Source organism: Ciconia boyciana, chromosome 9, assembly GCF_034638445.1.
Source record: "Ciconia boyciana chromosome 9, ASM3463844v1, whole genome shotgun sequence".
Classification (NCBI taxonomy): Eukaryota; Metazoa; Chordata; class Aves; order Ciconiiformes; family Ciconiidae; genus Ciconia; species Ciconia boyciana.
This window is the reverse complement of record NC_132942.1, coordinates 30,824,480-30,839,499: the sequence shown is the minus strand read 5'-3', so window position 1 is coordinate 30,839,499 and position 15,020 is coordinate 30,824,480. Positions and strand designations below refer to the sequence as shown.

General features: G+C 53.2%; 1 protein-coding gene and 1 long non-coding RNA gene across 2 annotated transcripts in view; both read right to left on the bottom strand.

Moving 5' to 3' along the window:
- The window catches only part of LOC140657099 (uncharacterized), a 31,595-nt gene extending 25,233 nt beyond the window's left edge, over window positions 1–6,362 (bottom strand). Inside the window, exon 1 of the long non-coding RNA XR_012044216.1 lies at window positions 6,263–6,362. This is a non-coding gene — a long non-coding RNA (uncharacterized lncRNA). The remainder of the gene's footprint in view (window positions 1–6,262) is intronic.
- Window positions 6,363–10,162: 3,800 nt separating this feature from the next.
- On the bottom strand, window positions 10,163–13,500 carry CBLN1 (cerebellin 1 precursor). The gene is made up of 3 exons (XM_072872486.1): window positions 13,062–13,500; window positions 12,732–12,851; window positions 10,163–11,527 (listed from the first exon to the last, which is right to left on the bottom strand). Exons 1-3 carry the CDS (start codon window positions 13,356–13,358, stop codon window positions 11,330–11,332), a joined length of 615 nt encoding a protein of 204 aa, XP_072728587.1. The 5' UTR covers window positions 13,359–13,500; the 3' UTR covers window positions 10,163–11,329.
- Window positions 13,501–15,020: the final 1,520 nt, after the last annotated feature.

Genomic DNA, 15,020 nt, shown 5'->3' with positions numbered 1-15,020 from the left:
AACACACATTTACCATCTTGTCAAGATCCACCTTAAAAGTAGCTGACTGTTTCTTGTGATTCCTTCTAAAAGAATGTTCCAATTTTTAAAAGGCCACTTTTATCTGCTGGTTTAAATACGAAACAGCCCTCATTCTATTATCCAGCGTGAAGGCATACATAGCTGATAAGCTTACACTTAAGTGCTTTAACTTTTAAGAACATGAATCACCTTGTTGCTTTCAACTGGATAAATGTATTTTCCACATCAAGCACATTTTTAAGTGTTTTGCAAAACTGTAGGCTTCTCAACAGAGTAACAATATATATTGGTATCTATCTCCATCGTTTCCTGAGGAACCAATGAGAGATGTGGGTAGCCAATACTTCAGCCAGAATTAACATATTACCAGTTTCCAGCAGAGATCCTAACACTGTGTATCAACAGGGTTCTTCTAAACAAGAAAAAGAATTAAGTTAGAAAAGGAAAAGCACAGCATGAATAACCTATAAAGGTAGTGGAGAAAACTCGAAAGGGCTACTAAAGGAAAGAATTATTTTAAGTTAATCTCAGAGATGACAGGAAGTAGATATACAGAGAGGCAGGCACAAACTGAGTTAACACAGCAAAGAGGGTCTCCTCCTGATTGGCAAGGCTGAAGTATTGGGCTTTATGAGAAGAAAGATGACTAAACCAGTTAAAACTGAAAAGCTGCACAACTGGTAGAGGAAACTCAGCAGATGAGCAACTGCATCAGAAGGCATGTACAGAAAATGTCTTGAGATATAAAGGACTGTACTTCTACAGCACATTACCAACGGTGTGGGCAAAGATGTAAACTGCAGCGGCAAAGGGTTTAAAACTCTCCTACAAGTGGTCATGTGTGGCCAGACGTTACCTTGCTTGCTCTAAAGTGCTTAGTGCTTCCTACCGCATAACTGTCCCTTTGCTTCAAGCTTGCAAAAATGCTTTTCTGCTGCACAGATGCAGAAAGAACTGTCTTGTATTCTTCCTCTGACCCCGGGAATAGACACAGGATTAGCTGCAACCTGGCCACAGTGTAACAGGAGGGAAATTTCCATAAACTGCAGAGGTAAAGGGCTGAGTGAAAAGCATCTGACTCAGACAGGAACGAACTCCGCTGCACTATGTACAACAGCCTTTGTGCAGAAGTATTCATTAGACACTAGTGTAGATACAGTAAGACAGAAACACACCGTAGTATGATATGCTGTCACCATTAAGGCAGTATGTGACAGATATATTCAGAAAATAGAAAATATATTCACACAACTTCAAATTAAGAGAATACACGTGAAGCCAACCTGAATAAAAAGCCCTCCCTTCTTTGGAACTTCCTGACGTTAATAGCATTAATCAGACCAGCTCCTAATTATATCAGTTTAGAAACAACACCCCAACATCGTATTTGCAACACCTTCCAGCTTTGCTCAAAACATATTACAGTAAGGGGAACATTAAAAACATGCTGTGCTGGTTTTGGCTGGGATATAGTTAATTTTCTTTATAGTAGCTAGTATGGGGCTATGTTTTGGATTTGTGCTGAAAACAGTGTTGATAATACAGAGATGTTTTAGTTGTTGCTAAACATCTAGCTGATTAGTTAGATGTTTCCCATCTAACTAATCAGCTTCCCATGTTCTGCCAGGTGTACAAGAAGCTGGAAGGGGACACAGCTGGGACAACTGACCCCAACTGGCCAAAGGGCTATTCCAGACCATATGATGTCATGCTCAGTATATAAAGCTGGGGAAGAAGAAGGAAGGGGGGGTCGTTCAGAGTGATGGCATTTGCGTTCCCAAGTAACCATTACGCGTGCTGGAGCCCTGCTTTCCTGGAGATGGCTGAACACCTGCCTGCCCATAGGAAGGAGTGAATTAATTCCTTGTTTTGCTTTGCTTGCGTGCACAGCTTTCACTTTACATATTAAACTGTCTTTATCTCAGTCCACAACTTTTCTCACTTTTACTCTTCCTATTCTCTCCTCCATCCCACCGCGGGGGAGTAAGTGAGCGGCTGTGTGGTGCTTAGCTGCCGGCTGGAGTTAAACCACGACACATGCTTAAACACTAAACTAAAATTATAATTCTGCAGTTGATCTATGGTTATACAGGACTCATTTATCCTCCCAGCTGCTGAAGCATAACCAAAGGGATTTGGCTGCATTACCACTGTTATTAGCATAAAGCAGTCATGACTAGACCTATGAGTATGGACTAGTTGGCCTAGAGAACCCGAGCATCAGCTGGCCTGGTTTCAGAGGAGCCAATACTACCTTATACTATGACCATCTCAGCCATAAAAAGACACAAAAATGCATCAGAAACAAAAATTGTATTTCTGTCCTTGATACTGTGTTCTCCACATTTTTGTATGCACTTCACTTGTTTTGTCTTAAAACAGCTCCAGACCAATTCAACTATTTCCTTTCTCACACAGGACAAGTATTCAAGTCTTCAGTACCATCTAAAAGACTGCTGGTAGACAGAGGGGAGGGGGTTTCTTTAGAAAACCATCTACCATTTCAAGAGAAAATAATAACGGATGTTATTCAAAAAAATACCTTACTTGATATGCTATGTTTCAATGCTTTTAACTGTTTTTCTTCTTTTTCTGCATCTTTAATAAAATACTGTATTTTAAGTAGGAAAAGTTTCTCAGAGGACTAGAACAGGTTATGCACCCAAAGCCCTAGATTGATGGAACTTAACATGACCATCACCAGATAACACTGGACAGCTTTGACCCTGTGACATTCCAGTTATTTTCAAAAAACGACCCTAGACATCTTAATTTTTTGACAACTGCATCCTTCTACCATGTGTTTGCCACTGAAACTATTAAATGCATCCACAGCTATCCAGAAGTTTTACATTATCTTGAAAACATGGCCAAAAGAATTCAGTTATGTTCATTTGCCACAGGACAAATGAAAATAAAACAGGAGAAGAAGAAATATGGATGTGTTTCTCACAAAATTGTAGTTATCCAAATAATCCTTGTCTCGTGCAAGTGTATCTGCTGCATGCAACAACTGAGGTAACAGGACTAGGGTGTATTTCTGTAACAACACTGTTTCCTGGCTTCTGCCATAAGATCCCATGGGCAAAATAAGTTGCAAGAATTTGCACCGCAACACAGCTATGCAAATTTACATCAGCAGAAAATTCTCATTTAACAACCCACTGGACTTTAAAACTGCATCTTGAAAACTGAGCCCTGGCACCTCTACTTTCATTATTAAAGATCCTCCTCTTCCCGTTATAGAGAGAAGCTGATTTTTCCCTCAATGTATCTGTTCCAAAGTCCTTTCTAGTCAATGAAGTCTTTCCACTACATATACTAGGAAAATAAATATGACTTTCACAGGTCAAAATGTTACATTAAACCAGTGCTTCAAGATTCACTGATGTCTTAGCTCAGTCTGGGAAAACAATTTCATTCTCAGTTTGGTCAGAGCTGTGCAATTTTTCATGTACACGATAAACTAAATGCAAAGCTGGTAAGTTTATGTATATTAATGGTGGTGAATATACTAGCAGGGCTCTCAATTAGCTTAATCAAGCCACAATAGAGACCTGGGAATATTGCAGGAAACTCAGTGAAGATCTCTGCTCAATACATCACTGCAAGAGGTTGGCCACAGGACAAACTGCATGGCTACCTGAATTAGTATTTCTGTTATGTATATAATAACTGCTGAGCCTCATCTCACCATTCTGGATAGAACTGGTCCTGCAATTTCAAAAGAGGTGTTTCAAAACCAGATGCTGCAATCCTCTGGGTTGTAAGACAATCGAGCCTTTGGAAAGGCTCTTCGAAGACTAAAATAGTGAGATTAATCACTCAGAAAGGAGACAACAAAGGAACAATAAAACTAGATTAAAAAGAGAGACATCAGAAGCTTCTCTTTCCCCACACCTCAACCAACAGAATCACAGGGAAATTCAGCTTTGTTGACAGCTGGGAAATACAAAACCAGGTAAAGAAATTATAAAAAAATTCAGAAGGGAGTTATGGATCCATGCCAATCAATAATTTTAAAACATGACTCAACATATGCCCAAGAATTTAGGGAGAATCAAAGTACGAAGGAGAACTGACCCATGAAATTTCAAGTCCTGTAGACCAGATTTTAACAATTATGAAATCAGGAATAGTACCACATGCATGGGAAAGAACAATGCTTCTCCATTCTTTCAATGGAAATGGTATTTATCAAGTCAGCAGATCAGGCAGTCTGACCAATACCCTGCAGTGTTTTACATGAAATTTTGAAGGGAAGAACTGTTACAGTGAGCAATATGACATGTTAAATTTTTTAAAAGACTCAGCATTTTTATTTGGTAACAGAAAGAGAAATCTAGAACTGCTTTGGTGACAGCAACACCAAAACTATCATACAATTAGTGGCATGGGGTTTTTATTAACATATAAAGTTCAGGATTATGTTCATTTTCACTACAATATTTATCTTTTAAAAAGGGTTATTTTCTACTGACAAAATTGGGAAACACTGTCAGTATAGAAGCAGTTCAAGGAGGATGGCCCTGACTTGAATAACCCTGCAGCCCAAAATATCAAAAGCACATTATCATTTATTAGCATGAATTGCAACAATGAAATTATAATTTCCACTATAAGCTGGATGACTATTAATTGTAAATAAAGTAGGAGTCCTCCTGTCATCCTCTAGTCCTTGAATGAATATTGTATAGAGAAAAAAAATAAAAACAGCACTACTGCTGGATGTCTCTGGCAAGAAATTTTCAACACTTCTGATTGGAAATATAACTGAAGTTGATGCACTGATATTTCTTCTAACATACTGTACACAACATAAATTATTAATATGAATGACAATTATTCGCATCTTATGTCTTCATTTTTCTCAAACTCTTCCAAACTCTCTTCCTCGGGTCTTCTTTCTTCTGATAGCTTCACAGAATTTCACAGCCTCCCCCAGCTAGAGTTACTCTCCAAAATACAGCTAGGAGGCACACAAGAGAAGCTATGAGGATAAGATTGAAATATGTATGACTTGCCACACTGCGGCAGAATAAAAATTAAAAGGTCACTAATAACAAGAGTGCTAGGAGCACCATTCTGCAAGGAAGACTCATGACACTGAACCCATTTTTGTTAGTGATCTAGGCACAAAAGGCAGGAGACCCTTTGGAATCTTTTTGCAAGTTTCTAGATGCCTGTGCAATGCTGGGATCATTCTCCAATAGCTCCACAAGTCCCTCCGAAAGGAAAATTCCCCAAACAGGACTTTTCAGCATCCCAGACATATCCTGAGTTAAGAACAGCAACTGTTTCATTTTAGGAATCCCATACTGTAAGAAACTAAATGCAACTGGTGAAACATAAAATGGCTCATTACCAGATCTCCCCACCAACACAGCTATAAAGCTGCAGAAGTGCAAATGGCATCATCTTCCTCACTTGTCCAACAGAAGGCTCAAACTTGCCACAGGGGAGAGGGAGAAAGCTCTGCACCCACGTGTGCACAGCTGTTTAGACTGGGATCAGCACTGCTACTGACCCAGGATCACTGGAGCAGAGGCACCCCATTGCCCTGTACCCTAGGAAGCCTGGAGGTTCCAGTGGAAGGTCGGGGAAATGCACCTAACTCAGATATCCCCAGTGCAGGCAACACAGCCTCAAGTCCACGCTGGGTTTCCAGCGAGAGTGTTGAGAGCACAGAGAGGAGCAATACCCCAAGACACATGGACTGAATACTGCTAGCCTCACCCGAGCCCTCTTCTTCCACAGGAAGGCATACAACTTGGTTCACTCTCTACGAAAACACAAGGCCTCTTTTCTTTCTGGGCAAGCAACAAGAGAGGCCTTTTGGCAACTCTTAGCTGGCAGATTATACTCCATGCTTCCCCCACTGACCCTGCCCGAGGGGAGACAAGAAAATCAGTTCTGCAAGCTCCCTCTCCCTGGGATTTCTGCACTACAAGGGCTCCCACAGAACCTGAGCGTTCCCCCTTTCCCCCTCCATGTGCCACTGTAGGTGCTTCCAGAAGAAACGCTCTGATCACACCCCTCCCAGACCACCTTTCCATTTAAGTGGAAAGGACAGTCCCAGAGGTCACCCTCAGGGACACAGAGCACAGATGAGGCACAGCTGACGTACACAAGCTGATTCCAACTTGCTCTCCCCCAGTCCTCACAGTACTTTCCCCTCCCTGCCTGCCTCTAAAATCCCACCTGGTGGCTGGCCCACGCAGTCCCGATCCGCTCCCCTTACCTGTTGCAGCCCTTCACCCTGCTCCAGCCAGGGCTCTCCAGCACTCACTGGTCTCCATCTCCCCCTCCCAGAAAGGATCACGGCAGCAGGGCGGGCAAGGCGCTCCCTGCCAGGGGCGGTACTGCCGCTGCCGTCCAAGATCCTGCAGCTGAGTAAGCTGCTCCCTCTGACCCCGGAGGAAGGCGCAGCTCTCCCCTCCGCTCGGCAGCGGCTCTGCCTCCGAGCCGAGCCTGCCGCCGCGCAGCCGCCGGCGGGGCTGGAGGGAGCCGGCTGCCCGGCCATGCACGAAGCCCTGCCTCTGCTGGCTCCTCGGGAACGGCCTCTTCCAAGCGAACTTATTGGGCTTCGAGCTGTACCTGGGGGGTAGAAGAGGGGAAATTATGTTTTGCAATGTGGAGTGTGCATTAACTCTTCCCAGAGTTAACTGCGTTTGACTTTCTCTTCTTTTGGACCAAACTCGCCATCTCCTGCTGGAGTTATTAATCTTTACATTTGCATCATTTTTGCAGAAACAAGTTGGTTTGTTTCTCCCTTTCCCTTCCCTCGCCCCCACATGCAGTCCCTAAAAACCCAACAATTAAAAATGTGGATTTTTTTCCTTTAATTCCCCCACATTGTGTAATTATATTCACATTAGAAATCAATCAACTCTGGTCATTACCATTAGTGATACGCTCATAAACCAAACACTAGTCATGCTAATGAACTGAATGAAACATAATTTCTTGTTGTGTAAACTGATGCTCAACGCTAATCAGCAATAAATTCTATCAGACATTACTTACATCAACTGAAAAACACATTAAAGCCGGGTATAGAGCAGTAGCTGCTCACGTCTGGGGGAAGCGCGGACCCGTGCCCGGGTGCAGCCTCAGCAGTACCACGGCTTCGGGGGCTGGGTATGAGGCCGGCGGAGCCCTGAGGGAACGCGGCCTCCCCGCGAGGGACCCCTCGGTGGCGGGGAACGAGGGGAGGCGGGCAGGAGCCGGCGGGCCGGGGCCCCGCGCTGCGGGCGGGACAGGCTGCCAGGCCCGGGGGCCCCCGGCCCGGCGCCCTGCCGGCTGAGGGGGTGCGCGCCGCCGTCCGTTAATGGCTCCCGCCCGCTGCTCTCCGGGTGCGGCGGGGCCGCCGAGAAAAGCCGAGGGCGGCCGCGGCCCGCCGGTCCCTCGTCCGCCCCTGCCTCCACGCAGCCGGGCTGGCGGTGCCCAGAGCCGGACCCACCTGCCTGTCCGGAGGCCGCGGCCGGCTCCGCCGCTCAAAATGGCCGCTGCGGCCTGCGGGCGCGGGGCACGCTCAGCACCCGGGCGAGCCCCTCTGAGGGCGGGCGGGCGGGCAGAGCCGGCCCCGGCGCGCTTACCCGCACCGCGCAAGCGGCCGCTTGCACGCGGGTCCGGTTTCGTTCGGCTTGGTCGCCCCTCCAGAGCCCGTTCTCCTCCTGGAAAACGCCCGGGGCACTGCGGGTCGCAAGGCCCGGCATCGCACCATCAGGAAGATGGCGTCCCCTCGCCGGACTCGCCCGCCCGCACAGGTGTGAGGCTGGAGGCGGGCCTCGCCCCGGCTGGGGAGCACCGCCCGCCCCCGCCCGAGGCGCCGGGGGGTGGCAGCGGCAGCCCCGTCCCTCGCCAGGGAAACGGTCTCAGGGGCGAGCTCCAAGCGCTGCCCGCCGAGACCACGCTGCGACACAAGGCGCCCGCTAAAACGAAACGCTCGTTTCACATTTCCCTGCCTTAAACACGGGGCGAAAGCACCGACTGCGCGTGGAGATGGCTGCAAGTACGGGTGCGGCCGGCCGGCCCGGGGCTGCCCTGCCCGCCTCGGCGGGGCAGCGCTGGCCCCGGAGCGCTCCCTCTGCGCACGGAGGCACGGCACGGCCCAGCCCAGCCCCGCTACCCCGCGCAGCACCCGGAAGGCACGGCCTTGACGGCTGCCCGCCGCGCCCTCCAGCCAGGTCCGAAGGCTTCTTCGCGGCCTTTCCCTCTCAGGGCCGGTCCCCGCTCCTCTGACCGCGGTGGGGAACGGGGATGGTGGAAAGGGATTTTTTTGTTGTTTAGACATAGTCTGTCTGCTGAAGTAAATCACCCGGCGGCAACCCTTCCGCCCCCGCGGCTGCTCGGACATAACTGCCCTCCGCTTCCAGACGCCGCGGCCGGGCAAGCTCCCGGCGGAGCCGGGGCGGGGAGGCAGCAGGGCCCGCCCGCTCCTCCGGGGAGCCGGGGCGGGAGCAGGAGCAGGCTCCAGGGCCGGGCCGCCCCCCGGGGCACCGGCAATGGCTCGCCGGCCCGGCAGGGCGGCCGAACGCCACAGGGGCTTCGGTGCGGTGGTGGCTTTACTTCCAAAGCGAGGATGCCGTTCTGCTTTTCCTTTCCCGGGGGCCTCCGGACGGCCCCGCCGCGCTGCTCCGCGCCCCGAGGTGCGCCCGTGGGAAGCGCTGCCCGCGCAGGGCTTAACCCGGACTGACGCACGCTAGCGAGCGGCGCGGAGGGGCTCGCTGCGCGGGCGCGGAACGGGCAAGGCTTTTCAAGACAGCCACGGCGGCGTTTTGTAATAGCCGCAGAGCAGTGATTTGCTGCGATTGGGGGTAATATAATTTCCAGCTGCACAATATTAATGAGATTCTCACAACCAGGGGAAAACTTTCAGCGGAAGGTGGTGGGTTTATTTGCTTCGCGTTAAGGGAGAGGGAAAAAAAAAAAAGGAAAAAAGACAAGCATCAGCATCATCAGCCCCCGCACCTGCGGCGCTTGCCGGGGCAGCCCCGCGGCGGGCCCGGCCGGGAGCCGCAGCCTGGCTCCCTGCGAGGGTCGGTCTGGGGGCAGGTGAGGGCACAGGGCCACCGCCCGCTCTCTTGCAACCCGGTAATTTCTGTTTCCCCTTCTTTTTTTGCTCGCTTTGCTCCCTCGCTGCGGTCACAGGAGGCAGGAGCGGCTTCGCTCGCCTCACCCGTACCTGTCGCTTGTGGGTGAGCGTTCCCGGGCGGCTGCGGCGGCGGAGGGCCGCGCCGCAGGGAGAGGGGCGCGGGGCCGCCGCGCTGCCAGCCGGGCGGGAGGCGCCGGGCCGGGCCCCGCCTCGCCGGCGCGACGGGCCGGGAGCGCAGCGCGGTGCGGGAGCGGTTAAAGGCTTCAGGGGAAAGTAATAACGTGTCTCATATTGAGAGAGGGGCGTGCGGCCCGGAGCATCCGCTACGTGGGCTGTCTTGGGCAGGTTGTAACTCCGAGTGAAAACAACCCGACTGCCTTCCGTTATTAACCCTTCTTCATAAATCTCAATTGTTTCCCTGCACGGTTCCTGGCCAGCGGCCGCAGGTGCTGAGCGAGGCTCCCGGCCAGCTGCTGGCGGGGCCACGGGGGCCGGCCGCGCCTTCCCCTCTGCTGCAGGGCGCGAATCGCGACATGCGCCAGTCGGCAGCCGCGGGGGGGAAAGGCGTGTGGCCCCCGCACCCCTGGGTGACAGAGGAGCAGGTGCTGAGGCGCGGCTGCCGTGTTTCCCTTGGAAATGAAGGGCCGCGGCCATTCCCGGCTCGGACAGAGCCCGGGCCGGCCCCGCTCCCCACCGGCCGCCCCTCCGCGGAGCGGGGCGCGGAGCGCGGCGCTGCCCGGCAGGGCCGCGCAAAGGCCGCGCAGAGGCCGGGCTAGCGAGGCGCGCCCGCCCGCCCCGCGGGTCTGTTTCCGGGGCAGAACCCGTGAACAGAGCGAGAAGCGTTGCTTATTATGCTCGTACTAATCCCCCCTTAGAGCTAATTAATTCCTCCCTGGGAGCCGGGGATTCCTGCGACTCCGCCGGTGCCGCAGCCAGGGCGCGGAGCAACCCCGCGCCGGCCGCCGCCGCGCCACGCAGAGAGCCCAGGGGGTCGTTTCAGCGGTTTATTTCACATTAAAGGGTAGATACAATCGAAATCCTCGTACGCACCTTTTAATAAAAGTAGTAATCTCTTTGAGTACTGCAAAATTATAGCATTTACATCTTTAAAAGACTGTAAACAAAATAATACTAGCAAATAAATAATACTAGCATCGAAGTATACATTGTCAGGTATTTTTAGACGGCCGTATAAAATGCGGTCTGAGTTATAGAATATGATACAGGTAGACGCTATAAATCGGGGGGTAGAAGAGTCGGCGGGAAACTTCCTAGCGAGGGCTCCGCTCGGGCTGCCGGCACCGCCCGCGGGGCTTCCGCGACCGCGCCGAGCCGCGGGGCCCCACGCAGGGCGCGGCGGGGCTCGGCCGGCCCGGCCGGCGCTAGCCGCAGCCCGGGACCGCGCCGAGCCTCCTCCCCCCGCCTGCCTGCATTGAGAAACCTTGTTTCTGGTTAAGAAAAATAAAAGTCCCATTTAAACTTTATTGAATTAAAGCAAAAATTAATTTTCGATATTCACACATATATTACAGAGTAATAGTAAAAGTTCAATATACTTCCTGGCGTTTAGTTGGGCCACATTGTACAAGAGCAAAACAAGCATCAAAACATTTAGCAGCCTTAAATTTCACAATCACTCAGAATTACATAGAAATATTGAAATACTCTAGTCAGCCTTGGCTGTGAATAGTTCTTCGTGTAGAAATTTTTCCTTTTGCCAGCCAGTACACAGCAAGAATTGCATTTTCCCTTCCATCATGGCATCCATGTATTCAAAAATACTTTCCTTTTTTTTTTAAAAGTTAAACTCAGAGAAAGAGTCAAGATTAACATGTTTTAAAAACAAAACTACAAAATATGCTGTAAAGGACAATGAAAATATCTAAAGTCTACTTGTGTGAGGCAGAAACCATGGGGGAACGATGGCAGATTACACCAGTGACACAGAGATGGGAACTAATTTTGTGGGAGGAGAGAGAAGAATATAAATGGGGGTTTGATCAATTATAGTGTCTCCCGCCTGTTGGCTGCAACACAACAAAAATAAGTAGTTATTCTTCAAAGCAGATGTACACAAACCTAAGCAGGATTTAGCTTCTTTAATATTTGAATGTAAAAAGTCTGTCCACGGCTCTTTAAACCCAGCTACGACTTGGGAATTCATAAGAGATTCTGACTCGCATCTCCCCCTTTTCTTGGATGAGAAGTGATTTAAAGCGGGAACACTAGAAATCCAGAGAATGTCGAATACTTCCAGCCTCCCATCAAGTTTCCTCTCTCCAGTTTTAGATAAGCTCTGTCTCCTTTCTCCATCTGAATCAGGACTCCATTGCTAGCAGCTTCTCGGGTCACATCTTGGTCCCCTGCAAAGGCAGAAATCACTGGCCACCCATTTAGCATCAAACTCACCTAAAGAGCAAGATAAAACAAAGCCCTCCGTCAATTAAAGTCAGACAACGACACCGCCGGGGCTTGCCTAGCAGGTGAAATGCTTAGTTAAGAAAGGGCCTCTTTTGACAGCTGAAACTCCAGCCCCATAAAAATGAAATATCAATCTGAACCCAGCTACGGTATGTACGCTAAAGGAAGAAACCTTTCACCACTGTTTTAGACCGACAACCACATCAAAACACCCAGTGCATATAAAACAGGACATTGATCCTATTTTGAAGAATTTCAATAGGGTGCCTGTGTTTTCAGGCTATGAAAAGAGGTCCGCTCGTACTTATTGAAAGATGTCTTTATGCGAAACCTCAGAGACAGCGAGGAGCAGAGCCACAGCCGCTGGAGTCAGCGCGTTTGAAGTGTATTCAAGAGGTAGTTTTCCTTTGTTAGCCAGCAAAGACAATATGCCACAACACAGTCAATAAGCTCTGCTCAGCTCGCATTAATGATCCCAGGACTGCATACCCCACATTAATAATACACTACCTGCCCAATCTAGATGTGTGAAGCTGCTTACACCAGAACAGTGCTATATAGCTGTACATTCACCTTTGCAACATGCATCGCTACGCAGACAGATTTCCATCTAGATTATGCTACCTGGCTTCAGGCCGGTAATTTATTATCCCTACCTTAAGGTGCGTATGCATGGAACCAGATACAAAAGGCGTGTATAGGGTAGCTGCATACACACACAGAGACCTATATTCCTTATCGTATCCACGCCATAGGCGCCTCCCTGCACCCCAAATCCCTATGAAACCTTCTGCCACCCGAGAACGGGTGAGGAGCACATCGGGGGCCGCGGTTCCCACGGGCTCTGTGCAGGGACGCTCCCCCCGGCGCTCCGCGGCTCGGGGCAGCCCGGGAGCCCGGCCAGGCTGGGAGGGGACGGCAAGCGGCCGTCGGGGTATCGCCTCCCGCCCCGGGACGGCTCATGCGGGCAGGCGCCGGGCGGAGGCCTGGCGGGGCTGTGCGGCCCTTTGGGCACCGTCCCCTCGGGCGGGGAAGCGCCGGGAGGTCTGCGCGCCCGGCGGCGGCTGAGGGGCACGTCCCTGCCCCGCCGCCCGCACCGGCACCGGCCCCGGCCCCGTCCCCGCAGGCCGCGGACCCGGTCCGCTCCCTCCCGCGGTGCCCGCGGAGCGAGGCGACGGCTCTCGGGGCTGACCTGGATGGTTTGCCTGTTGTACACTTTCACCACGTGAAAATTAAAACTGTAAATCCCTTTCCTGGGCGAGATAAAAGTGCTCCGCTCCGAGTCGAAGTTGCTGCCGATATTCACTAGTACCTGGAAGGGAAGGGCACCGTCAGCACCTCCGCGGGGCCGCCGCCGCCGCCCAGCCCCGCTGCCCCGCGGCTGCCCCCGGCCCCCAGCGCCCCCCCTCCCGCGGGCAGGGCCCCTCGGGGCGGCGCGTCCCCGGCCCGGCCCCGCCACCTTCCCCAGCAACTTCTCTCCTCCCGCGGCGGCGCGCCCGGAGCCCCGCCGCGCCCGCCCCACCTGGTCGAAGTAGATGATCATGGTGCGGTTGCTCATCTCGGAGGGCTCGTGGTTGGTGCTGCGGATGGCGGAGAAGGCGACCTTGGCGCTGCCGGAGCGCACGGAGATGCCGAGCGCCGTGCCGGTGGGGTCGGAGGTGGGGTTGGAGTCGCACACCACGAGGCACTTCCCCTCCAGCACGATGGGCTCCGTCTCGTTCTGCCCGCACACCAGCCACGCCGCGCCCAGCAGCAGCAGCAGCCCCAGCCCCAGCCTCAGCCTCAGCCCCAGCCCCAGCCCCAGCCCCGGGCCCCGCATGGCGCCGCGCTCCCTTCGCTCCGCGCCGCGCCGGGCGGCACGTCCGGGCTCCGCTCCGCTCGCTCCCTGCCCCGCCGCGCTCAGAGCGGGGCCGAGAGCGCCCCGCCGGGTGGGAAGCGGCCGCGAGGAGGCACGGGAGCGCCGGCACACATAGCGCGGGGCGGGGCGGTGCGGTGCGGAGCGGTGCGGTGCAGAGCGGAGCGGAGCGGAGCGGAGCGGAGCGGAGCCGCCCGCCGCGCCGCGCCGCGCGGGGCTGAGGGAGGCGGCGGGAGGCGGCGGCGCTGCCGGGGCTGCCGGCGAGCACAAAGACGGCGCGGGGCGCGGCCCCGCCTCCCCACCGGCCTCGCGCTGGCGTCAGCGCCCCGCGCCCGCCCCCGCCGCGCCCGGCCCAACCGGCGCCCGCCGCGCGCCGCCGCCGCCAATGGCCGCGCAGTCCGTCTCCTGCCACCTGACGCCGCGGCTTTTGTTAGGCGGCGCGGGCGCGGGCGCGGGAGCAGGTGCCGAGCAGCCGCCCGGCAGCCGCCCGCACCGCACCGCACCGCACCGCGCAGGTAGGAGCGCCGGGGCGCAGCGGCACCGCGCGGGGCTGGGGCGGCGCGGCGGGGGGCGCGGGGCGGGAGAGCCCCCGCGGAGCGGAGGGGGCCGCGGCAGCTCGGGGAGGACCGGGGTGTCGGGCAAAGCCTGGCTGAGGGCCCGGGGGGCGGAACGGGGCCGCGGCTCCCCGCTTTGCGCCTGGGCGAGGAAGGCTGGAAGGAAACGGGCTGCCGCGCGGCGGGGCAAAGGCCTGTCGCCTTCTCCGAGCAGAAATAGCATCACCGGGTGTTGCTCTGAGCCGCGGACGGATCCGCCCCCCCCGCGCCCTCCCCGCCGGAGATCGCACCGAGGGATGGGATGCAAAGGGTCCCCCTTCCCGGGGCGTCCGATCTCCGCGATCTCCCTTCAGCCGCCTCGTTCACATCCCGGGGAGGAACAAAACGTGGTGCCTCCGGCAAGGCTTCCCGAGCAAGAAACTTTAAAAGCCTACAGAGACCTTTCCGGCCGCCAGAGCACCCCGCTGTCAGGGCAGGGTCCACCCCTGGTGCCGGCCCTGCCGGTGCTTCGTGCCCTGCCCCCGGATGGCTCCAGCCTGGAGCGCGTTTTCAGGGCCGTGGTTATTTCCTAAAGTGCAAAGATTGCTTTATCTTGGTGGACATCTGACCAGTGTTCATTCTGGATGTGCTGTCAAAAAATCATAAGCCGGGATTGCAAAAGAAGAGATTTACTGATGAACCATTAGAAAAAAACCACTGGAACAAAGTAATTTTCTAACTGGCAGATCTGTTTGCAAAATTAAACTTCTATTCAGAGATAAAACCTTATATGGAGTTTGTAGCATCCTCTCTGGGAAACTGAGTATCATCCAAAGCTGGGCTCCAGGGCAAATAATTATGAATTTTGGTAAAGGCTTTAATTTATTTTACTGTGCTGTTCCGATTGTGTGATTCATAAGATTTTACCTGGCGAACTGATCTCTCTCTGAAAAGTGCTACGAATAAAACTTTATTCATATTACTGTCCTGCTAAGTTAAATGCGTGCCTGTGAAGCGGCTGCGGCAGGAGGCTGTGCAGTATCAGAGTTTGCCCATGGGTTGGTACTGGCTGGCTCTGAGGGGACGGGATGTA

What these genes read in the sequence shown, in the direction of transcription:
- CBLN1 (XM_072872486.1), bottom strand. Translation starts at nt 13,358, where the DNA reads ATGCGGGGCCCGGGGCTGGGGCTGGGGCTGGGGCTGAGGCTGAGGCTG. An exon ending in TGATCATCTACTTCGACCAG is followed by an intron (nt 12,852 to 13,061) that starts GTGGGGCGGGCG and finishes CTTCCCTTCCAG; the next exon opens with GTACTAGTGAATATCGGCAG. An exon ending in ACAACAGGCAAACCATCCAG is followed by an intron (nt 11,528 to 12,731) that starts GTCAGCCCCGAG and finishes CTTGCTCTTTAG; the next exon opens with GTGAGTTTGATGCTAAATGG.